Genomic DNA, 24687 nt, shown 5'->3' with positions numbered 1-24687 from the left:
CATGTTATCTGTTACTGTTGACAAGAAGAGGTTTGTGTGTTTGATGAGCAGAGTCAAAGGTGAGCAGGTAAAGGCTGCATTTGCATATTCATAGATGTGCGCATACCAAATGAGGCTAAGGTGTAGAGTTACATCTGAGCCGTTTAAAGGCATGGAGCTTTTTTTTTTTTTTTCATGGAAAAAACTTCCAAATGTGTAATGTTTATGAACAGAGATGGTTTATTCAATGCCTGAGGACCTTCAAATGGAGCTATCATGAATTGTTGGCATCTATCATACTGCTCTGTCTGTTTACACGTCACCACCTAAGGTATTGAAAAGCAAAATGGATGAGATGCATCCTATTGTCACTCTATGAAATTACTCTCATAAGTCTTCCTCTGGTTGATGCCTGACTGCAAACCACAGGTTAAGCAAACCACTGCGCTGTGAGGAGCCAATTTTGAATACCTAAACCAACATTCAAATTGGTTATGGGCTGTCATGGAAATATGTCCAAATATAATTCAATGGGCTTTTACCAGGATTATGAGGACCTTGTGTTATGATTTGGTGAGATAGACAGATGTGCACCTGGTTTGCTCAAGATGCAGGTTTCTGACATCTTGTCATTTAATAAATTCAGAGTATATTCTAATTATTTAGTACCATATCCTCTGCAGACCACAGTCAAGCCAACTGTGTGACAACCAAGTAAATGAGGGGAACATGTTCCCGCTTTCAAACATAATGAGACCAGAAGCTGCTTGTCATGTTGATAATTGGAGGATTTTGTACTGATCTTGTATCCTGCAGCGAGATTGCATGAGTCCTGCAGATATTCCTTTGTGTGCATTCATAAGCATGTTTAAGATGCTCTCGTGGGTCTGAACTCAGGTGACATTTGAGGAAGCTCCACTGTATGGTTATGTCCACAGTATCAGAGGGAAAAACTATGCTGATATGTTTTAAAATCAGACAGCTACTGTAGGCTCACTTATAACTACACCTACTAGGGATTTTCGTGGTTAAACATTAATCGGTTAACTAAGAATATTTTTGACTGGGTACCCGTATTGGGCCACCATATTTACGCATACGTTTGGGGTACAGTAGTGGTAATTGCGAAATGAGTGGCGCTGCTAGTTAGCTCCACCTGGTTGGACTGCACTGCTGACATCCCTAAGGGCCGTAATATACTTGCTGCAAACAACGCGACCGCCTCATGGCTGCCACGCATGATCTGCGTTCGTTTGACGCGTCGAACGCACATCTTAACATGAGGTACCGCGACACGTGCGCGAGATGCAATATTCATATAACCGCTAGAGGCGCTGGTGCGAATGCACACAGTGACCCGACCGGATGATCAGACCAGACCCTTCTTCTTCTTCTCATGAGATTCTTCACGATTTCCGGGTTATATTTCTGTTGTCTGCCCCAAGTGGTGACCGCCAGTATTGTGCATTTTGGCTGTCTGTGCACAGACACGGCACGTTGTGTACGCGTTGTGTACACGTACGTTCGATCAAGCAGCAAGTATATTATGGCCCTAATACCTACAGTATTTGCACCAGGCCCCCAGGAACAGTGCCGAGCACTAAACTGGAAGTTAGCCACTCGGCTGTGTTCAGCATCTGTGCACTTGCTCTGTGGTCCCCACAATGCGGAACATCCACCTAATTTCGTACGGCAGAAATAGAGCTTTTTTGGCTTCATGTGCAACTGAGCAACTTTCATAGGAATGAACGATGGCCTGCCTTCAACGCTCTCTTGATACATCCATAGTGTGCACAAGATGTTTTGTCCGTTCACTGTAACTGGACCCTTGTCATCCCCAACACATCCAATGACCATAATGCAGATTTAATTGTGTTGCGCAACATTTTCACAGATTGTAGATTAAGCTCTAAAGTTTTCTACCCTTCTTTAGTACATCATCATATCACCAGACCCAAACAGTCATGATGAAATATGATTTTCAGAGCAAAGCAGTTATTGAAACTTTTGACCTGTTTGCCCTGTGAATCTGTTTAGGAGGTAGCGTTGTTCTTTAAATAAAGTCACATTAGTTTTTTTGTTACTTCTTAAGAAACAACAAACGTGCTTCTGTGCTTTTTCTCATCAACAACATGAGTGAAATAGACTACTTTGAAATTATCAGAGTCAGAATCAGAATCAGAAATACTTTATTGATCCCCGAGGGGAAATTATTTGCGTTACTCTTGCGTGGCGATTTGCGTTAGCCCACACTTCATCAGTGTAGAAACACAGCTGATCCCTTGTGAATGAATGACTGCTGGCACCACAGTTGGTGTGAGGCGAAACTACAGATCTGGATTAAGAAGTACTGATACTACTGTAGAGGTGGCTCATAGACATCAATAAATCATCACCACATTAGTTGTGACACAGTAATATTACCTCCCGTCTTATATGAAGCAGGCTAAGACGACTGAAAGCCTCTACAACATAATTTCAATTCCGCATGCTGAGGTTTGGCAGGAGATCTGCAGATGTCCTCACAGCACATCAGAAAAGGTGGGAGGGTGACAATAACTGTGAAAATACAACACGCAACACCTTTAATCGTGTCTACTGTTCTTGAAGTATGTCCTCACATCTCACTCAATCTTTATGTTTTTGGTGTTGGGTGAAAAATGAGTTGAAACATCAGACGCAGGCTCCGATAAACGACTGCACGATGCAGGCTGCTCAGGTGCTTCTGTCAACACATAGCACAGTTATGAGGTGCACAACAAATGTGTAGTCGTGTGTATTTTTCTCTGCATTGATTTGTGTGTTTGAATACACTGTTAGTGCGTGTTGCTGTGGCCCGCTGCGTCCCCTGCCTCTTGTTAAATGAATGGTGTGCAGGTGCTAGAGGCTCCTTGTGGGGGTAATTAAAGCATGTCATTACATGGGCAGTTAAATTGTCACTGTACTGTTGAACCTGTTTGAAATGATAATGGGGCTCGGCTGGAGGCGGCGCTGTATTGCTCTCCAGTCGGGCGCCCTGTTGCTTTGGATCAGGAATTAGCCTGTTAATGTTTCTGAGTCTATTGCTTTAGTTGCTTTTGGTCTTCTGAAGGCACTTTAACACCTGAGGACGTAGGTGAGAAATACCCACGAGTCCTCAAGAGCTGAGCTTTAAGGTGAATGTTTGAAACTTTTAACTTGTTTGTCACATTTCTTGGCACACATGATGATGAAGATATGATAGGAATCTAAAAGGAATTGTGGCACAGTTGTTTTGTGATCGCCAGCCTTGTCAGACTAGTATTTTCAGATAAGAATAAATACCTCTATGCTTCGATACACAAGCAACTTGTCCTTGATTTAATGCATGAAAAACTGCTCTTGGCCCATTTAATTTTTCCTTGCAAGCAAGAAGTCGTTTGAAATTTAAAACCTGATTTAACTCTGCATGCAGTAAATCACGCTGTAGTTAGTTGGACATATCTATTATTTGCATGTGAAATCATGTAGCTTTTCTATGCAAATGTGCATGTGTTGGTGTTTGTTTTACGTGTTGCATACTCTTGGATCATGCTGGTTAATTAGCACCATGAGGGGAGGGGTTTGTTATATTGGAAGTGCATGGGTAATGACCCTGTTGGCATAGTAGCAGCATGCTCAATGGGCCGTGCGTGTGTGTGTGTGCGTGCACAGCCGGTGTACACCAGCCAGCCAAATGCCTTGCCTTCAGTGTGACATCTCTTGGCACACGACACTGGCAAGCAATTTGTGTGCAGAACTCGCAGCCCTCCACCTCTCCGCCCAGCAGAGATATGACTGTCATGCAGTCTGTAACCTGCTTTCTTAACCGCATGTGTAGTTGGAGTAGTGCAATGTGTCTGAAGTTATTGGTCAGCGGTGCCTCACTTGTCTGCAGGGTTTCATTCAAACTAAACACCAAACTGGTGCTGATACTGGTTTGTCTATTTTCTCTCAGGTACAGGATTTGTTTGAATAGTTTGACCGAGGTTTGATGGTATGGCACGTGTTGAAGATAATGGATACAATGCAATACAGTAATTGCAGACTGTCCCTGGTTGCATCTCCACTGTGGAGCTAAAACTAAAAATCAGTCGATTACCTGATTAGTCACCTTCTGTAACAAGAAAATAATAGATGTATTAAGCAGAAACTGCCAAACTTTCAGTGGTTTAAGCTTTTCAAATGTGAGGATTTACTGCTTTCTTGTTATATATTCAAAGTTATTGTGTATCAGGAGATGTATCATCGTGTTTCAAGGAAGTCCCACATTATGAACTGAATATCTTTGGACTGTTTGCTGCACAATAAAATCGACTTTAACATGTCAAGTCAGTTTTGATTATATAGCCCAATACCACAATTCACACATTTGCCTCATGGGGTTTTACAATGGCTGAATCCAAATGTCCGGACTTCACCGCGCTTGCAGACTTTTGGGACACCCTCTCATGAATCTGCAAATGCTTAGGGCTGTCCAATAGGTCTGTGTAAGTAATCGAAATATCGAAATCTCTATGTGACAAAGTGCAATATCCAAAGTTCAGAAGTTGCAGTTTTTTGATTCAGGTAAAATGTGTCACAACATGCCATATATTGTGCTTTGGCCATGGCCTACAAATCATATTCCAGACATATGGGAACATGCTTGTTTGGTACAGACCCCAGCAAAAATTACTTCATTATTTTTTACATTTTTGAAGTGAAAATGAAATGCAAAAATCACCATCTCCACTTTAAATTGGGACACATTATGATATCTGTTAAAATAATCTCAATATAATTTACTTATTTATTTTTTTAATGCATAAAAAAATTCTCATTTGATCCCATCCACAAGGGACTTGCTACAGACTTCCAAGAGAGTCTGCTTGGGGTGCAGACACTGATTTAAATAACCACAATTCGTTTTAATACAGACGTGACATTTAGTAGTACGCAGTTTTTCTAATTACTGACTAAAACAAAAACATAACAAACATTATGAATGCTGCATTAGCAAGTACTGCAGCGATCACCATGCACATGATTTTATTTGCCTGAACGTCTCCACAGCAACCAATAAAACAGACTAGGGTCCTGTCTATCAGCAGCTTTGCAGTCTCACATCCTTGCAGACTTTGACATGATGAACATGTCATAGTATGCATGACTAGAGTCTGAGAGGGTTCAGTGTGAAAGTTCAGAGGCTGGACGTTCGGATTCAGTTATAATCTGTACACCACAAGACACCCACTATCCTTTGACCCTTGCTTCGGATAAGAAGTGAACTGAGGGGATTTGTCATATTTATGAATTTGAATGTCCTTTCAATATATTATACATTTTAATGGTTTGCTTGCTCTACATATGGGAGATTGTTGAGGTCAAATTTTGTCCTCCTAAAATCCTGGGACAAGCAAAGTACAGGAACATTTAGTACGGATGTCAAATAGGGTCAAAAACCTTCCCACTTGTACTCCTCTGCCTGCCAACATCATCACCACATTTGCAAGGATTTTGCCACTGGAGGTCTTTGATCCTTGCCTCTGAACAGATTGAGGAGCTAGAATGAGAGAGAGATTTGCATTTGGGTCCACCCTCCAGGCAGAAGTGATGGGAAGCTCATCCAGCTCTACTTTTTCTACTTTTCACCCTCGACTGTAAGAAGCTCCCCACCCGACCCCCTCCCAACAATCCCCCCACCCCCCCCACCCCCACATTGGAAACCTCTCTGGTTGTGCTGTCAGAGGGTGTCTAGACTTTGTGATATTCAGCCTGTTTGGTGTCTAATGCTTTAATTATCCCTCAGTATCATTAGGAGGTAATGATACCAAATTATTTTGCTTCCAGCTAATTAGAATAAAAGATGCAACTGGACATCTCGGAGTTGATTACCATAATTTTATGGGATGGCTTTCATTTTGTTATTCCTTATACTGAGACGGCTGTTAATCCCCATTAAGGAATGAGAGTGCCACTGTCCATAATTTTCCCAGTAATTCCAAAAATGGGCATCTGAAGAAGGTACAAGGTGCATACCATGCTGTTGTGCCACTGCCCTTCGTACTCAGCAGAGATGGCGCAGCTCTGCCCTCGCTGGAATAGTGTAGACTCAGCTCAAGTAAAAACCAAAAGCTGGGATTGACATCACAGATTAATGAAGATTACATGCAGCGATTACTGGCTACGGGATGAATCGTGATGACCTCATGTCCCGTCAGAAGGCAATAAATCAGGAGAAACTCCCCGTGGAGGAGTCGGGAACAGGGAGGTGGACATTCAGGTCACCTATCAATGGGAACAGAAATAGCTCAAGGTTACAGAGAGTGTTTTAGAAGGAGTACACATCTGTGAGTTTTCTAGTTATTGCATTAAAGGCATAAAAAACAGCATAGTTCTTAAAACTCAATCAAAATTCGAGGTCCCAGCGTTCTCCAAAACGCAGAAACGAGTCAATCAACCCTCAGACTCCCACTCCTTCATTGATACCGAGGCACTGGCTGACTGGGATCTCCCATGGGATTACACACCAGGCCTGGATCTCACATTCTTGGTATTCTTCGAATGCAAACACGCACATCGCCCCACATGCAGAGGGGCTGACCCCTCTTTTGAAAAAGAAGCGTGCAGATCCCATGCTTAGTGACCCCGACCTGCCCCGGCTTCCACTTCCCACTACCACCTCTCTCTCTGTTCCCTATCCCTTTTTCAGTATTTCAATGACCACCTTCCTCTCATCCGTCCACCCATTATCTGGCGTGGGAACCTTCACCTGTGGCTTTCCCCAGACATCACCACCACATCCTCTACCTTCACCATAACAGCCTTTTGTCATGACTCTACCTGAATTCAATGAACTGATGATTTTTGATCCGATTCGAGGCAGAGATGGTATGGGAGTGTTACATCATTAAAAGCAAAGACAGTTCGCTGAGTACATGACACATAAACATCCTTTTTTTCACCATGCCCCCCTTCTTGACTTGAAAACTAGGATTTCTCTGAGTAAATCCTCTAATCCATTAGGGGAAGGACTGGGTCAGGTTTTGGAGATTTGACTGAAAGAGGATTCTTCGTAGTCTCGGATGAAGTATTTCACACAGTCAAATGTAGGTGACGTGTTTTTTTGCTTTGAGAACAGGAGTAGGGTAATGAAATAAGAGTATTTTCTGAGCTGGATGTAAGATTTGCAAGAACAACTGGTGGCTTTTTTGTGACTTCACCCAATGCGACTGTCCTGCCCAGGCTCAGCAGCACACATGCTGACACTAATTGTCCCCGTGCTGACTGTGTCTCTTCGTGGACAATGGTTTTGATTGGGATTGGGGGTGAGTTATGATGTTGGGACAAGGGTCTTTGTTCAGTAGCCTTTTTTCCCTTCCCTCCCCCACACCTCCCCTTTATCCCCCCCTGCCCATCCATCTATCTTGTTCCAACCATTTGGGCAGCTGTCACTTAATCCAGCTAATCACAGAGTGGGATGGTCTGTGGGAAACCAGACTAGTTCGCGGCCAACATACAATGACTCTGAACTATTTACCCAAGCAATTACAACATGTAGGCATCCAAGCAAGCCGGGGTATTAGGTAAACCCTGAAGGTGGAGGTCACAATATGGCCACCTGTTCTCTATTTGATCTTTGATTCTTCCTCGTGGCTAGGTTTGTGTGCTACACTTGTGCACAATTACACGCAGGCATCATCCCAAGATCTCCTGCCACTAATGCATTCATTGCCACTCACACTTCCCCTTGTACACATTGGCATATGCACACACCCACCCACATGCTCAGACTGGGGCAGCTAGCCCACCCTTTTGTGGTGGGGGGAGGGGGAATGGGTGGAAAGGTCAGAAGCCGAGCTACATGTCGTGGGATGATCCACGTTCATGTCAAATAATCCATCTTTGAGGCCGCATCTGTTGTGTGTCTGCGGTCAGACGGGTTGGCAGAGCTTCCGGAAGCGGCATCACGAGAGTCGCCTTTCGCCAAAACCCCCCCAGACTCACTCCTCTCTTCCATACCTCCAACTACAGCTTTCCTTCTCACCCACCTCCCCTACCCCGGCCTAGTTATGGCCTCTCACGTCTTACCAGTAGCTACAGTCTCATACAGCTGTACCCCCTCCCGTGTCCAAACTCTGACCCAAGCCCTTTAGCTCACCCCTATCCTGTCATCTTCTATCCCCTTCTCTTGTCACTCGTGGTCTTCCACAATAACACTCCCCTCCCCTTCCTCCCGCCACCACCCACAGCCAGACAAGCCTACTTAATCCCACAGCCCAGCAGCAACCAGCCTACCAGCTTGTTGGTCCCCCAGATCAACAACACAGTCTGACACACACACACACATTTTCCAATCCCCCTCCCTGTGATTTCTCTTTCCCGCCTCATTGAAGCATTGAACTCCCTCAAATACTCGCCTCATGCCTTTTTTTTTTTTTTTTTCTTGGTACCACCCCCCCAGGCCATCGTCCTATCAATGACATTACAGTAGAGGTCACAGCAGTCACGCTGTGGCTACTACAACTGGTGGTGACGTAATGACTGTTATTTAGGTCAGCTGGTTGCCTAGCAGTGTGCCCTGCAGCACACCAGCTAGATTACTCTTGTGATGCTGGTTAGCTTGGTTAGTTTCTATCTGTGTGTTTTTGTGTTTACGCAAACCAGCTCACGTTTTTGCTACATCATTGAAAATAATTTCAGGTTACATGTTTTTAAGAGCAGACCCCCCCATTTTCAGTAAAATAAAATAAAAATTAAATACCAAAAATAGTATAGTATAATAGCCATCCCATTTTACCAGAGCTCAAAGTGACGTCTTCAACCAGCAGTCCAAAACCAAATATATCCAATTAAAGATTGTATAAAATGTCAAAAAGCAGCAAATAATCACATTTGAGAAGCTGGAAATTTTTGCTTCATAAATGTCCTAAAGCATTAATGAATTATTGAGCTGCAATGATTCGTTGATTACTTTTCAACTATTAGATTAATTGCCAGCCAATTTAATACTCTTCTATGACAGTAAACTGAATATCTTTGGGTAATGGACAAAACAAGACGTTTAAGGATGCTATCTTTGGCTTTGGGAAACACTGATCAGCATTTTTTCTGACATTTTATTGATCAAACAATTAATCAATTAAGTAGTGCGCATGCGGCAGCCATGTATGCAGCCTGTTGCAGTCGTTCCTGCTCGTTTTTTAAATTTTTTCAACCTCGCAGTTTCCCCCCGGTGATGAATAAAGTACTTCTGACTTATGAAAAAAACAATAAACAAATTAACTGACAATTAGAAATTATTGTATGTTGCGCCCATAATAGATTATCATCCATGTTGTTGATTTAAAGGTCCAGTGTGTAGGATTTAGTGGCATCTAGTGGTGAGGTGGTAGATTGCAGGCAGCTGAAACTCCCAAGCGTTTAGGAGAACTACAGTGGCCAGCACAAAAATGCAAAAACACAAATAGCCCTATCAAATGCCAGTGTTTGATTTGTGCGCTCTGGACTATAGTAGAATAAACCCTGTGGATGGAAGAGGACCCGCTCTGTATATAGATATAAACATCTCATTTTAAAGGTAACAAAAAACATAAGGATTCTTATTTTCAGGTGATTATACAGTAATGAAAACATAGTTATGAATATTATATTTCATTTCTGCCAGTATATCCTTTTTATCCTACTCAGTGGATCTTTTAATTTTCTGTTGATCCACTACTTGAATAATAGACTAATCATTTCAGCACAGGGTAAAACACATTCATCAATGCACCACTGCTGTTAGACCGGTCAACTGTTATACTGATAATCCCCTTAGCTCACTGTCTGACATCCAAGGACAAAGCCAGGCAGAGTTCATCTCACACAGCTAATATTGGCAAAGTGACCTTCTTAATGGACATGGTACCTGCTGAGGCTTTGTTTTTCCTGAAAACATGGTGGAAGACCACCAGCCTGTCTTAACAGTTCGTATATTGTTTGTGGTAGAGAGGAGCTGAAACTGATTTAAAATTAGAAGAGACAGGAAAAACAGTCTGAGTGGGTTTCAGTGGTGGGTTTTCAGGAAACATGTCGAGTGGGTAGGATGTAAACCATCACAGCTGGGTCTCAGTAATAATTCTCTGTTGTTAATGCATTAGGTTTACCAAGTTGCTAACATTCAGAGGCTAGCAGCTCGTTATAAATAATAGATGAAAGTAGAAGGAATTGTTCAGTAGTTCATCTTGGGGAAATATGCTTACGTGCCTCTGATGCCAGGACAAGTTGTGGTTTTGTCAACATGAGGTTGCCAGGCAACCAGTGGAGACAGACACTGCTGCCACTCGAGAAAAGTGTCCTGCACACAAACTCAGTGAAACAACAACTTTGTGTGTTACCTCACTTTTTTTGTGCAGATGGATCAAATGTAATGCAACATGTCGGTAAGCAGTGGCGGACTCAGGCTGAGGGGCAGGGGGAAAAAGAGGACACCAACTTCATGCAGTCAGGCAACAGTGCACCAAAAATTTAGCATGTACGGAAGTCTATACAGCACTGCATCATGTTTTCTCCATTTAAAGAAGTAATTCCCCGATATAAAGAGGGTCCACACATAAAACAGGGCTGTCTATGTAGTAAAAAGACGAGAATACTATGGTGCTACTTGACCAGAGAAAACAGAGAAAAGGACTGTGGCATTTGACGAAAAGCCTACAGGTACCAGAATGCACTGCGCCACACCAGACCAATTAACACTCTTGCCAATAGGTGGCGTAGGTGTTTCTGAAAACGTTTTAGGAGAGAAATTGGCAGCACAGTAACAACCTTGATTTATATTTGATCAGCACTGCCTAGTTTTACTGTTTGATTGGATTTCAGTCTGAGTTTTAGAGGGATCAGCTTCTATATTCTTTATGTTCGTTGTGGCGGCGTTGGTGGTGGTTACTACGAAAATGTGCAAGTACAGCTTGTAGTTCGAGCAACTGCCCGAGAGCCAGTGAAACCCCCGAATGGTGTGTTTTGCATCATCCGGTGGAGTTTCGCTGGGGGCGGGGTTGTTAGATGGAGGGAAGTTAGCCACAGTTGATTTACACATACTACCCACATTGTTTGTGACACAGAGCTGGTTGAAAATCGTCAAAGTATCCCTGTAAGGGCACTAATTATTGCACTGCATCACGTTTTCTTCACCCTACAGAGACAAGCAAGTGGTTTCCCCATTCCTTCCAGTCTTCATGCTAAGCTCTCTGCCTCCTGGCTCTGGCTTCATATTCAGTGTACTGAGATGAGAGTGGTTTCGATATCCTCATCTAACTCTTTGTTACTATTTGTTTTTGCACCATGTGTAAAATGTCTGCATTATAAATATCAGGTTACCACAACGTGCACCTTCACCATGGCTGTCTTGATATATCTGTGGCTCTTTCCTCAGTTGAACTCCACAGCACATCTCATTTTGTTGCCAGGATTTTTGTATCAAAGCTTCACCGTTGATCCAGCAGGGGTACATGCAGGTTCATGCACACTGAGCCAGAGGAAAGTTGGTAGAGCCAGGGCTGTTTGCTCTTCATTTGTGTCCTCTCCACATCTTAGTCCTGCAGCTTCTTCTTGGCTTCTTCCCATTGTTGTACTTACCGTATCCTGCTGTCTTATCTTTGAATCATTGGGTTTCATTGACAGTGTAACGCAAGCGCACCGCGGAGTAACGGGGTCAAGTTGCATATGAGACTCTGTAGTAGCAGTGAAATTGATTTTTGCTGTGCGTGAGTGTGTGTGTGACCTGATGCCTGTAGAAGAGTGGTGTGACTATGGCTACAATGATCATCGAGGTAATTGGCTTCATATTATAAACATGTGATTATTGGTCATGTTTACTTCTCTGTAAATTCGGGAACAAAATGACAAAGGTTTGTTAAATGTTCCTTTTTGTAGCAGAGAGTAGACGAGGCATCGTGCAGTCGTTAGCGGTGATGATTTTTGAGAGGTGGCAAATTTTGTCAAATGTTTTATGTTTCATTTGCTGTCAATTTGATTAGAATATTCTTGTATTTACAAAATATTAGACGACAATACCAGCATTATCATGTTGTAGTCATGTGAAATTTAAATGTTGTACTGGAAGTGAGCTGCGACCAGTTCCAGTACTCACTGGAAGGAAAGAGGACCTAGTTTGGAGAATGCTTAATAGTACAGCAGGTGTTATAACTGCTGTAGTATGGTGCATGCCTCATAGTTAGAAATGTTATGTTTCTTTATGCTTAGATATAATAATCTTACCATGGTTCGATTATAGGTAACTTCAGACATTGTTTCTCAGTTAGACTTACCTGCACAGAAATGAGCATCTTGTGTTGGGGTCATGAAGGGGAGCATTTCCAGTTTGTTCAAATTTTATTCCAAATATTAGCATCGAAACTGAATCTCGTTGTACTTGTACAATGACAGCAAAGATATTCTATTTTCATCTGACTTACTTCTTTTTTCCTTTCCCTCCAGCGGACGTACACATTGATTGTAGAGGCCTGGGACTGGGACAACACCACACGCAACAGTAAGTCTAAGCTTCATTCACATCTCAGTGCCTTGGATACAATAAGTGTTATTGGTATAAGTAAAAGTGAATGTGGCCATCTTGTTAACAAGTTTGTAAAGCAGCACTGGCTATATATTAGTGTTTCTCAAACTGTGCGGCGGGCCCCAGTGGAAGGGGCATGGAGCCATTGCAGGTGGGTCATGAATGACAAAGAGACAAATGGTTGAGTTGGATGATTACGATTTATGGAGGGAAAATAAACATCAGTGTTTGATGATGCGATTATGTAGACCTTTATTTCACCAAAATTCGATATTGATCATTGATTATAGATGTAATCGCTTGCTACAACCCTAGTTAGAATATTAAGTAAGGCTTTGATGGTATGGATTTTTTCTTACTGTGGTGAAAAGGCAACATATCACCGTTATCTGCTAGTTAACCACCATTGTTTTTGCAACTTCAGTATAGGAGAGTCACTCTTTCATTCAGTATCCGCAACCGCTTATCCTGTTAAGGTTCGTTTAATGTGGAGCATATCCTAGCTGTCATTAGGCAATGTTGCCAGACTGTCACAGGGCTGACACATAGAGACAGACAACTGTTCACGCACACATTCACACCTACGGACAATTAAGAGTCACCAATTAACCTGCATGTCTTTGGACTGTGGGAGGAAGCTCGAGTACCCGCAGAAAACCCACACTGACACGGGGAGAACATGTAAACTCCACACTACACTCCCCCACATTCAAATGCAAACTTGCTCTTATGCTGCGCAGCATAAGAGATTGTGATATTTATCACTTATTACTGTTATGTACTTACCTGTTACTTCAGTAGTATCTGTTGTCTAAAGTCTGACACACAGTCCAGGGTTCAGTTTGCAGACTGGAGCTGCTCTAGTCTCCATCTTTGTCATCTGTGGCACAACAGCTTCAGTGTTGATAGGCTATGACTTGTGACATGCAACTAATCAGATAGTGCTGAGGGCGAGAAACTGAGCGACACTACAGAGAGGTGACTGCAGACAGAGGGGCTGCATCGGAGCCGGAGTAACACATTTGTCAATGAATTTATTAAAGAGGCTAAAAATAAAAATGCTGTGATGACAGCGACGACATCATGAACACAGTCGTGTCATGTGACAGTGGTATTGCCAAGATGCGGTCATTGTCACAGCCCGAATATTAAATTGAATGAGCCTTCCTGTTCACATCTTTAAATCAATTTCAAGATTAAATGGAAACTCAATTGAATATCTGCTTTTACTCTAGAGGTTAACATGTTGAAAACACATTGTACTGTACGCTGTAGCCCCTCAAGACGCTTCATATAGAGTACACGTCTTGGTTTTTCTCACCTATGCTGGCTCTGGTGGTCAGATCTGACCAGCTGTATCCTGTTTTCCTTTGGTTATGTCCGCTGGGTGGACTCCTGTATAACCTCCTTTTTCCCGTCTGAGCAGTAGCCCAGTCTGAGAGGAAGAGGACCCCTTCAGGACCATAATATCTGTATGTGTTGGATTTAGCTTTGATCTGTGGAGACAGTGGCATTTTTCACGAGTCTCTAATACCATTCTGTGCACTCAGGCGTGTACATGAATGCATTTATTATCAGGACCTCACTGTCCTCTCCAGTCCAAACTTGCTCCGTATTTATATGAGGTCATTACATCCTGTTTTGTCCATAACATCAAACGCACTTCCACTCGCCAATGCAGACAATGGAGAAGAAATAGATTTTGACATCACAGGGCTTTGATTAGACTGTTGCATGCCCTGTGTAGTCGCCGTTTCTGCGTGTGGGCCTCCAGTAATTGTGTACGTTTGCAGTAATTAGTTTGGATGTTTCTGATGGATGCAAGGCCGTAATGTTGCTTGAGAAAACGGCCAGTTGATTTTTTGCCAGGGACTTGCACTTTAGTCTCGGCCAAATTGCTATTAAGTAGCAAAATGGATGCATTTTCAGATGTAGGGACACAAAGAACAAGCTCTTGAAATGTGATTCCTTTCACCGGCATGAAACAAAAAAGGGAACATGCTCCTTGCTCTTATCTCAGAGTATAGAAGGAATGTGATAAAACAGCTCACGCTTGTTTGATTTATTCTGTGTTGGGTGTTGTTTAAAAGCCGCACTGAGCCTGCTGTCGGGTCACAGACATCAGCTGACTTCAACCTTGATGTCATGGGTTCAAGAAACACAAACGTCTGGAACAAATGCTCCTTTCAACCTCTGTGGGAGATCACAAGGGAGTCTGCTCGTAGTGAGGAAGCTTCTGGAGGGTCACAGTGAGTTGCAGTAGTGATTGTAGTCTTTGTCTGGCAGGTGGGCCAGGCAGGTCACACTCATGTTATTTTTTGTTTTTCACAGTTGGTATGTAATGTCACGGCACGTCCATCACTTCGCAGACATCTGGTTTGTAGAATTTAGGGCTTGATTTTCGTGTTTAGTTATCTATTTATTTGTTATCTACAGTTTGGCTCTACAGGCCTCCTGTGCTATATCATAACCTCCGGCTAGAGCTTGGAGTATCTAGTCATCATTATCAGGGAGGGTGTCATAGAGTTTGGTTGTAGAAGTATACACCGATCAGCCACAACATTAAAACCGGTGACAGGTGAAGTGAGTAACTTTTGATCATCTCATTGCAATGTTCTGCTGGGAAACCTTGGGTCCATGGGCATTCATGTGGGTGCCACTTGACACATACCACCCGCCAAAGCACTGTTAAAGAGCAGGTTCACCCTCATGGCCTTCCGGCAGACAATACACCATGCCACATCGTAAAAACTGTTGAGGAAGGGCCCGAGGAATGTGTCGAAGAGCACAGGGCATCGACCTGGCCTTCAAATTCCCCAGATAACAGATCTGATCGAGCATCTGTGGGATGCGCAGGTCTTAAAGGATCTGCCAGCAATGCCTTGGTGCCAGACACCACGGGACAACCCCAAAGGTCCTGTGTCTATGCCTTGACAGTCCAGAGCTTTGTTCAATCCAAGGAGACCCCACCATTGATCAGACTTGGCTCTGGAGTACCAGCACATCTCGTGGATGCTCTACCAGATTGGGATTTTGGAAATTTGATGGCCAGGTTGAAGCCTTGAGCCCTTTGTCATGTTCCTCGGGCCATTCCTGAGCATTTTTTTCATGTGGCAGGGTGCATTGTTCTGCTAGGGGGGCCACTGCCATCAGGGAGTGCTGTTGCCATGAGAGGGTGTACTTGGTCCGCAATGTTGTTTGAGTCGGGTGTATGTCAAGTGGCATCCACATGAATGCCAGAAGCAAAGGTTTCCTAGCAGAACATTAAATTGTAACAAGATGATCAATGTCACTTCAATGTAAATGGTTGTAGTGTTGTGGCCGATCATTGCAGGTTTGGTATGAGCTATTATTTAGTGATAGCGGTGCCACTGGATTGAGTGAGAAGCTTTGAGACAGGGCTGTAGGTTTTTCCCCTTTAATGTTGTCTTGATGCTTTAAGGATCGCAGCGGTCACGTCACAAACAGGCACGGCATTTTATTTCAGACAACATCACTGATGTGCTTTGAAGTTAACTATCCAGTAGCACTGAAGAATGGACGTTCACCACTTCCCTCCAGTCAGACTCAGACAAAACAGGAATCTGCATGCTCAGATCCTGTCGCATTGCAACGTTTAAGTACTGAACCTCTTGCAACAAACATGTACACGTGCTTTTTGATTGAATTTTGAAAAGGCTTGAACCATTTTACAGTAGGTGGCTTCTACAGTGCCAAACAAGTTCAGGAAAAAGTGAGCATCCGACTAAAGATCCTGAAAGATCAGTCTTTAACTGAAGGACAGATGGTGTACAGTGAGTAGAGGTGAATCAGGTTGTTTAACAGCCCTCTAGGCAGCCATTCTTTTAATGCAGTATTATGTGTTATAAAGTTTTCACCGTTACTTCCGCTAACAACTTTGTCATTGACATTAACTAAAAATCGGCTGTATGAATTGACAAAGCAATAAACCCTTAAGGTGATCTGTTGGGCAAGAAAATACTGAAATACATGACAGTGTGTATCTGTAGGACAGTGGAACTTGTTCTTTGGCCTGAGTCAGCACCAGCCTCATGTCTTGTCCTACGTAAGAGCCGAGCAGTGTGTTGGTCCGTCAGTGAGATTCCTCTCCTCCGGCGTCATGTCCTCCAGTGTGCCCCTCTTCCCTTCCCCCTTGTGTCCTCAGGAAAGGCAGCCGGCTGTTTTCCTTGTGTTTATCGAGCAGGAAGTGGAGTGGACTGGGTGGCCGGGCTCAGTGTTTAGACACCGAGGTAGCAGAGCCCGGTTTGGGCCCGGAGCTCATTGTTCTCTATCTGGAAACTGCCGGGGGTTATTTCTGTTATTGTTGCTTAATTCTGTCTGACATTGTGTCAGTCCCCCAGCAGAGGAAGGTGTGTGTGTGTGTGTGTGTGTGTGTTTGTGTGTTCCTGCTTGCTCACTTCAAAATGTCTATGGTGCATTGCAGCCCATAGCCATGGAGCAAAAAAAAAAAAAAAAAAACGAAAAGGAAATCGCAGACCCCCTATTTCCACAGAGATTGTTTGCCTGCGTCGATCCCACTGTGATAAAGATTGCTTTCTTTCTGGAAGCCGGCGCTGCAGCGAGCCCCACAGAGGCAAACAATGTTTAATGTGAGCGTTGGCGTGCTAGAGGCTAAATGGTAGCAACCTCCCGACATGACGGTGCACATACAGACGGCTCAGAGGCACCGCTGATGTGTGCCTTCACCAGAAAATAGATCAATTTGCAGACAATGAATTTCAATTGCATACTTAAAATTCAGTGGGTACTTTACACACACACACACACACACACACACACACACACACACATAATGTGATATCAAAGCGTTTGTCTGCTGAATAAGAATGCGCTGCTTTTCCTGTGAGAGAGTGACTCTACATCAGAATAAAGGAGACTCCACTTCATTGTCTGTTGTCAGAGTTTCAAATAACACTTTTATATCTTCTGACTAAATGCAATGGCTGCCCCGGGCCTTCTCAGTTCTGTTTGACTGTTTATTTTTTCAACCTTGGGGAATACGGACAAAAAACACAGTTGTAAGGACTTGTAGGTTTTGGCTCCATGTTAACATGTAGTGTCATGTTCTTTACAAGACTGATAAAAGTATTTAGCTGAGATGTTAACCCATCTACACCCTGATTTATTTCAACCTCCAGCTTGTTAGCAAATGGTTGCTTATTTACACATCCAGCAGTTACAGAGCAACATTAGCATTCAGTTTGAGTTATGTGTGTGACCACCTCATGAATGTGAGTCCAATGTTCACTCTCTTTTAGCTCTGTTTTTGGTCTCCACCAGTAAGATAGAAATATCTGGCTTTTTAACTGCTAAATGCTGCACTGTGTTCACCAGCTAGCAAAATAAAACGCGTGCTGCGCCTTTTTATTGTTGCCAGGCAACCACCCCATCACACCCTTACACTAACCTTCCTATGTAATCAATCTAACATTTCTTTACCCAGTAATTAGTATCTAGTTCCTTAAATGTTGAGGTAGAGGGTACTTGCTGTAGCTATGGTTGAAGGTGAGGGGCTGTTGGGCACAGGGAAACAGAGATCTGTGTGGGCACATGAGACCCTAAAAAAGAGGGTGGATCATGGGGAGTACCACCAGTTGGTCCAGGAGCTTCGCATCCATGATGGCCGATTCCAGGCATATTTTAGGATGGCTTGGAGGCAGTTTGACAACCTGCTGTCTAGCGTTGGGCCGTATAGCTCTGGGTATCCTCCATTGTTTACAACTGTAAACTTGTTGTCGTGACCACCACAGAAGGCCCGCCTCTCAAATCATCCGATTGGACAATGGGGAAAAAAGATGACAAAAAAAGAGATGATATTGGCCGAGGAGTTCAGAGTGCTCTGGCAAAAACACTAGGCACCTAGACTGCAGAAACGGAAGGCGCATTGCAACGAAAAAAACGCTAGCAAAAAGCTTCTTTCTCATATAAAAACATCACTAAAAGGCGCCTCCAGCTGCTGGAACATCTTCTGTGTGATCAGGGCCTAAAGCTCGCTAAAGCTGAGGGGAACTGCAGATTAAGAGATAACAGTCTGAAGGTTTCATCCATGGTTGTATAAAGAGTACTGGGTACACCGTTGGAGGCAGGATCCCATGAAGGTTGCTCAGTGGTACGTGAAGCAAAAAAAGTTGTTGTTGTCAGATCTGCTAGAGTGTGTTGCTGAGACAGAGACAGGTCTTGAACAAAGATGATTTTCTCCGGATTTGTCTGCCAGAATGTTCAGAAGATATGTGGCTTGTGAAAATTGGCCAGTGACGATGGGGCGAAAGAACCTTTGCTCACATTCAATTCTCCCATTGGAGTGAACAGATTTAGGACCTGCAACTAGTCACCTAAAGAGACAGGGCAGTGGGGAAACCCACATGACAAAGACACAGGAAACGACTCTGTAGTGTGCCGTCTCTTTTCTGATCTCCTCTGACTTCATCGCTCAGAGTGACCCCTCACACACTGTCACATTGTTTTAACTTTGTCATTTGATACATTTTTATTGTGTAGATTTTGTTTATAGCTGCTTTAAATGACATTTTCTGTGTGAAACTGCATGTTAAAGACACAAATACACTTTTTACTGTCTTTCTCAGAGTTACTAGTCTTGTCTGTGTGTTAAGTACAAGGTAAAGCTAGGAGGCTAACACCAGTAGCTCCCTGCAGTCTTGTTGTCGCAGTGAAGTTGCTAGGCAACCCGCTGGGATAATTGTTCGGTTTAATGTCTCATTAAATGTCATTGGTTGTTGTTTGTATTCTAAGTTTATTTATGTTTATTTAAATGATTCTGTGGTTAAATCAGAACAAAATATTCACAGCTCTGACATGACTGAGTTATCTTCACCTGCCTTTTGTTTCAGTTGAGGAGGAGCTGCTGATCGAACGCAGCATTCACACTGGCATGATCAACCCCGGCGACCAATGGCAGACCATCCTGCATGACGGGCCAATAGCTCGCCTCGTCTATCGCATCAGAGTTCGGTGCGATGAGAACTACTACAGCAACAAGTGCAATAAGCTGTGTGTTCCTCGGGATGACTACTTTGGCCACTATCGCTGCGAGCCTTCAGGGGCCCAGGTGTGCTTGGACGGCTGGATGGGCCCAGACTGCAGAACAGGTGAGCAAATGTCCCACACAGTAATTGTTCATGAAGACAGTTATTAGTTGCAGCCCGTCGTGGTAGTAAAATCTTAAATTGAACATGTGATCGGATGCACTTATTTGACTTTTACATCACCTCAATTTCAATACTTCTTAGCAGCTGATAACAACAGCGCAATTAAAGGAATAGTTCACCCACAAAATGATAATTTATATATCAGTTACTCACCCTGTGTAACATTGAATTTGTGGAGAAAACTTGGCTTTTCTGGCATGCCTTTGCGGTTAACAAAGAATCCAAAAAATACAAATATTCTTGATAAATTGAAGTAAATGGGGGCCACGTTTAATAACAGCAAAATTACAGCAAAATATCAGTTTACAAACTGTCACAAAAGTCATGCAGTGTATTCCAAGTCTCATTTATCCATTTGTATGCTCAGTGCACATGCATTTTCACTATAACCTGTCAATAAACTGTCTGGTGCACCAATGAGTAGCACACCTTGGTAACCTCGTGCGTTTGATCTCTGCTCAATGGAATGCACGAGTACAGTTCAAATGCATGTGCTTGCCTAGGCGCTCTACTCATATGCATGAGTGTTTTTAAATGGTAATGTTTGAATCATTTCTGCACGACGAGAGTATACAAATGTAGCAACTGCTTCTCAAGTAAGTCCAAAGTTATTGTCCATGTACCATTTAAAAAAAAAGAAAAACAGCATGGTGGAAAGACAACGCGCGCTGCCTGCTTATGTTAAAATGTAGCAGTGTCGGGGTCATGCTTGTGGGTGGTGTTGGAGAGAGTGGGGGGCCTCAATAAATCACCCAACTGACCTTAGAAGACGAAGGGTGAAAAGAGGAGGAGGAGAGGAGATGGGCTGGGGTTGCTTTTAAGAGGGGGGGTCGTGTTGTACATGCAGGCTATAAAGTTGTCCCTTCCTTGCCCCCCAGCCCTGGTTAGGGTGCCATGAATTCTCACGTCTTGTTGCACTTGTTAGGAAGATGGCAAACAATCCAGCTTCTCCTCCTCCCACCTTTTCCATATCGTTGCCTCCTCTCTTATCCCACACATCCCTCCGGCCTTTTTTTTTTTTATAGATTAATGTGTTTTTATGGAGGGAAATATAATGATACATGTCTCCCGATGGAATTTAAGTAACACCTTTTGAATTGTTTCTCTCTGTCTTTTTGCTTTTTCTCAGCAATCTGCAGGCAAGGCTGCAACCTGTTACATGGCGGCTGCTCCGTCCCGGGGGAATGCAAGTAAGATTAGCAGGAATATCTCTTTCATATACAAAAATGTGGTCGCACTGCTTGTTTTCTTGCTGCTTTGTGAGTGGATCTATCATATTGTACATGCCGTTTGATTGTTGTTGTTGCTGTAACAACAGAAAAGGCAACTGCAGCAATGTTAGGCTTGTTGAAAATGAGATTAAAAGTCATGCTAAATGTGTGAAAGACAAAGATGTGATGGATTTCAGATGCCAAACGGAGGCACCTTCACTTGCCGTAGCCTGTTGTTCTTTTTGTGTCAGCCTTTTTCTTCCCTTGTGGGCATCTCCACCTCTGTTCAGAAGAAAAGGGCAACGCCGCGCCTGCCTTCTTGTATTTTTAGCCACCTGAAATCCTCCACAGAATACCAAGCATCTCATCAGCCCTCTGCTGCTCGGACCGAAGAAAGGGAGCCGTCGGTGTGTGAATCTGACCACCGGTTAAACGTGCTGGGAATTGTCATATCCCCTCCCCATCCGCATTGCGGTCCTCCTTGAAGGGCATGGGGCAGGAAAGGAAATTAATATCCCGCTGTGTTATGTACATTTCCCAAAGTGACGTAGAGCAGCCCCGTAGGTCCACGTTTCCAGGATGTGCTACATCCCGTTGTCATTTGTAAAACCCCCTCATCCCACCTGCCAGATGGAAAGAGACACTTGCCTCCCTTTATTAGGAAACAGAGTCTGGCTCGGAGCCGAGGAATAACAGGGGATGACCAGTTTTAGGAAACTGCTTCACATTTTTTCGTGTCTGCCTCGATCCGGAGTCCTTATTCCAGTCAGCAGACAGACAACAGAGGAAAGCAGCTCATTCTTCCCAAATGTCAAGTCCCAGTCAACAGGAAAAGCGACATGAATAGAAGAGCAGCGGTGAAGAATCTTCCTGCAGCGGCATGAATTTAATGAAGCCTCAGGTCACAGAAAGCTGGTATTAAATCCCTTGCCATCTTCTTCCATTGCCTTTTATTTCACCACACTTTTTTATGGGCTTTTTCTTGTTTGCCACAGGCTTTTAAGAAACACAAAAGCCGGTACGTGCCTGTTACGCTGCTGCGCCGAGGCTTTTTATTAGCACACATTAGGCTTGTTCTGACAGATCTGTCAGAGGCTTGCCGTGTCCCAAGAATCACTTGGTTAAGCAATGCAACACATTTTTCACCACTCTGAATGCTTTGCAAACTTTGACATGTCAAAATGCCAGGATGTTGGAATCTGACTCCAGAGAAACATCACGCCTACGCCTGTAAGGGGTTGATGAGTAATCCTGATATCAATATGGCCAAGAATTAAACCACAGAGTGCCTCTTTTGATACCTCCAAGCTTAAGAAGCAGTAAGGGAGCCTCCTTGCCAGAGCTCTGTTAGTGTTATTGCTACATTGCTGTCAGACCCTCTGAAGCTAATCATATACAGTGGAAGAAGCATGCCAAGTATTCCCCAACGCCCCCCCCTCCACTCCAGCCTGAGAATGGCAGAGATTTCTGAAGGCCTCGTCTCTCAGAGTGACAGCGGTGCCGTCTGCAGGAGACTCAAAATAGCAGTCAATTGACAAGACAGCTGGCTCGACGACACCACAGCCTTGGAATAGCCGAGCGCTGTCATGAAGCTGTGTGCGCGTATACACTGTATACACACAGTTGTCTCGGGCCACTCGCTCTCAGAACCGCCGCGCCACCCTCGTAGCCGTCGGCCCCAGACTCTAACCCAAGCACGGGAGCCGCTGGAAGTATTCTTAACCCCTCCTGCCCTGGAATGTCACCCTCCACTAAGATTAGTTGGCAGGAGGCCGTGGGATAGGTTAACGCAAGAGCCGATACAGTATTAGGTCTGTTTCCACTGTAGGTTGCACCCGAGGGCTCAAATGGGGCCACAAGTAGACCCTCTTTGTCTCTTTGGCACATTTAGCAGCTCAGTGTTTGAAGCCTGAATCTGTTGCGCTTCTTCAGATCTTGTAATAAAAGTTCCTTATTATTTAAAAACTGTTCATAAGACAGCTGTAGTGATGGGTTTCCTCTTTGTGGCAGGTTCTCACTGGACATAAACACAGTCATTAAGACCTTCAAATATCACAATCGACTCAGAAAACATCTTATGTTCGCTGATTAAACTGAGGCAAACCATTTTTATCAGGGTTCATGGACATCATTTCTTGTGAATTTAGGTTGTGACATTGGGTGACCAAAATTCAATATCAGGACAACATCTAATGCCAATGTCTGTTGATGCAGAATACTGATGACACGTAACATTGACATTTTGTTGGTTTTAAGTTGTGTTGTGAAGGAGCTAAAATCCAACATCTTCCAAATAGTTGTGTTGTGAAGGAGCTAAAATCCAACATCTTCCAAATGTCTCATGCTAACGTCATTTGACGTAAAATAATGACATTTAAGCCTAGTTCACATTACACGATTTTCACCCTGATTTTGCGTCGCGGAGACTGTCGTAATCTTTTGAGTGTTCATACCTGGCGACGTGTGTTTCTGTCAGCGGGAGTCTCACCAACTGCGTTACGACCTGTGTGTGCACACCACAAGATTTCTCCACCGAGCCCTCGCCAACAGAGCCCCAGATAACGCGGTGACGTCACCAAACTTGGAGACGACACGTCGTAAAGGCATGGATATTCTTCCCAGTGTTGAATCAGATCTGCCTCCAGGGCCTGGGTCCAAACACAACACGCTCCCCGTGATGCCGCCATTGTTGTTGTTGCTTGCCGGTTTGTCAGTGTTGCCACATCTTGGGAGAGAAACAAGCAACCAGGGCTATGGAAACAAGCCCAAAAGAAGCGACTATAATGCGTTTAAATAACTTATTAGACGGATATATATAGAGAAAGGTGACGTTTAGAGAGCAAGCCCAAATAAGCAACTCCACTTTAGAAACAAGCCCAAAGTCGTGGCTAATAAGTGAACCTGGCAAGTGGCAACCCTGCGGCTTGTCCTCCTCACATTTCTTCCATCCTCCTGTGTGCTGACGTGGGACGTATCCCACCTCTCATTGGCTGATGCTGTTTGTCAGTCGTGTCAGACTTCTCCAGTTTTCTAGCATGCCAGATATCCAGTCCCAGTCACAGACGAGGGAGCGACTTGCTCGTAGGCTTGTTCATACATGAAGACTCGTCGTGGCAGACTATCTGTCGATTCACCTCCGACCCAAGGTGGCTCTCTAGATCCTCTGCGACGTCAAAATTGCGGTGAAAATCGTGTAAAGTGAACTAGGCTTTAGTCGTAAGGTATATAGAACAAAATCATCAACAAAACGTCATAATGTTAACGTCCACGCAATATGAAATTCTGACATTTAAAGTATAGTCGACCTGATTTTCATTCCAACCAAAATGAAACGTCAGTCAGATCTCGAAAGAGTCCGTCTTTCTGACCTCATTTTGACGTCTGGTGCCAGCAGGGATACAGTATCTTAAGTGCAAAGCTCTAGGTCGAGCTGTCAAAGTTAACACGTTAATAACGAGTTTGCCATGGTATGCTTTCAGCATGTTTTTTGAGTGTGCAGTACCTTTGAGGTTGTACTGGAGAATATTCTGGACAGTTATCATCATTGTTTTGGAATTTTTACAGTTATAATATGGACACACATTTGCATAAAGCAAGCAGAGTATTAAACACTTGAAAAACATCCCTTTAAGGTACGTTTAGAACACAGATAAAAAATGTGCTTGATTTGCTATTAAATATTTTAATCGATTGACAGCCCTAGTTTTTACATTTTTGAAGGTAATGAAGTTTTAATGTAAGTAACCCTTTCCTGTCAAGCTTATTAAGTAGAGTC

At 43.6% G+C, this 24687-nt stretch overlaps 1 protein-coding gene across 2 annotated transcripts in view; it reads left to right on the top strand.

The window, feature by feature from the left end:
• The window catches only part of jag2b (jagged canonical Notch ligand 2b), a 64999-nt gene that overhangs the window by 12147 nt on the left and 28165 nt on the right, over positions 1-24687 (top strand). For both annotated transcript variants that reach the window (XM_050058401.1, XM_050058400.1), the window contains exons 3-5: positions 12436-12490; positions 19384-19641; positions 20831-20891. In XM_050058401.1, the coding sequence (XP_049914358.1) occupies positions 12436-12490; positions 19384-19641; positions 20831-20891 (374 nt within the window). The remainder of the gene's footprint in view (positions 1-12435; positions 12491-19383; positions 19642-20830; positions 20892-24687) is intronic.

The sequence above is a fragment of the Epinephelus moara genome, chromosome 12 (assembly GCF_006386435.1).
Source record: "Epinephelus moara isolate mb chromosome 12, YSFRI_EMoa_1.0, whole genome shotgun sequence".
Classification (NCBI taxonomy): Eukaryota; Metazoa; Chordata; class Actinopteri; order Perciformes; family Serranidae; genus Epinephelus; species Epinephelus moara.
The sequence above is the reverse complement of the archived record's forward strand: the minus strand, read 5'-3'. Positions and strand labels throughout refer to the sequence as shown.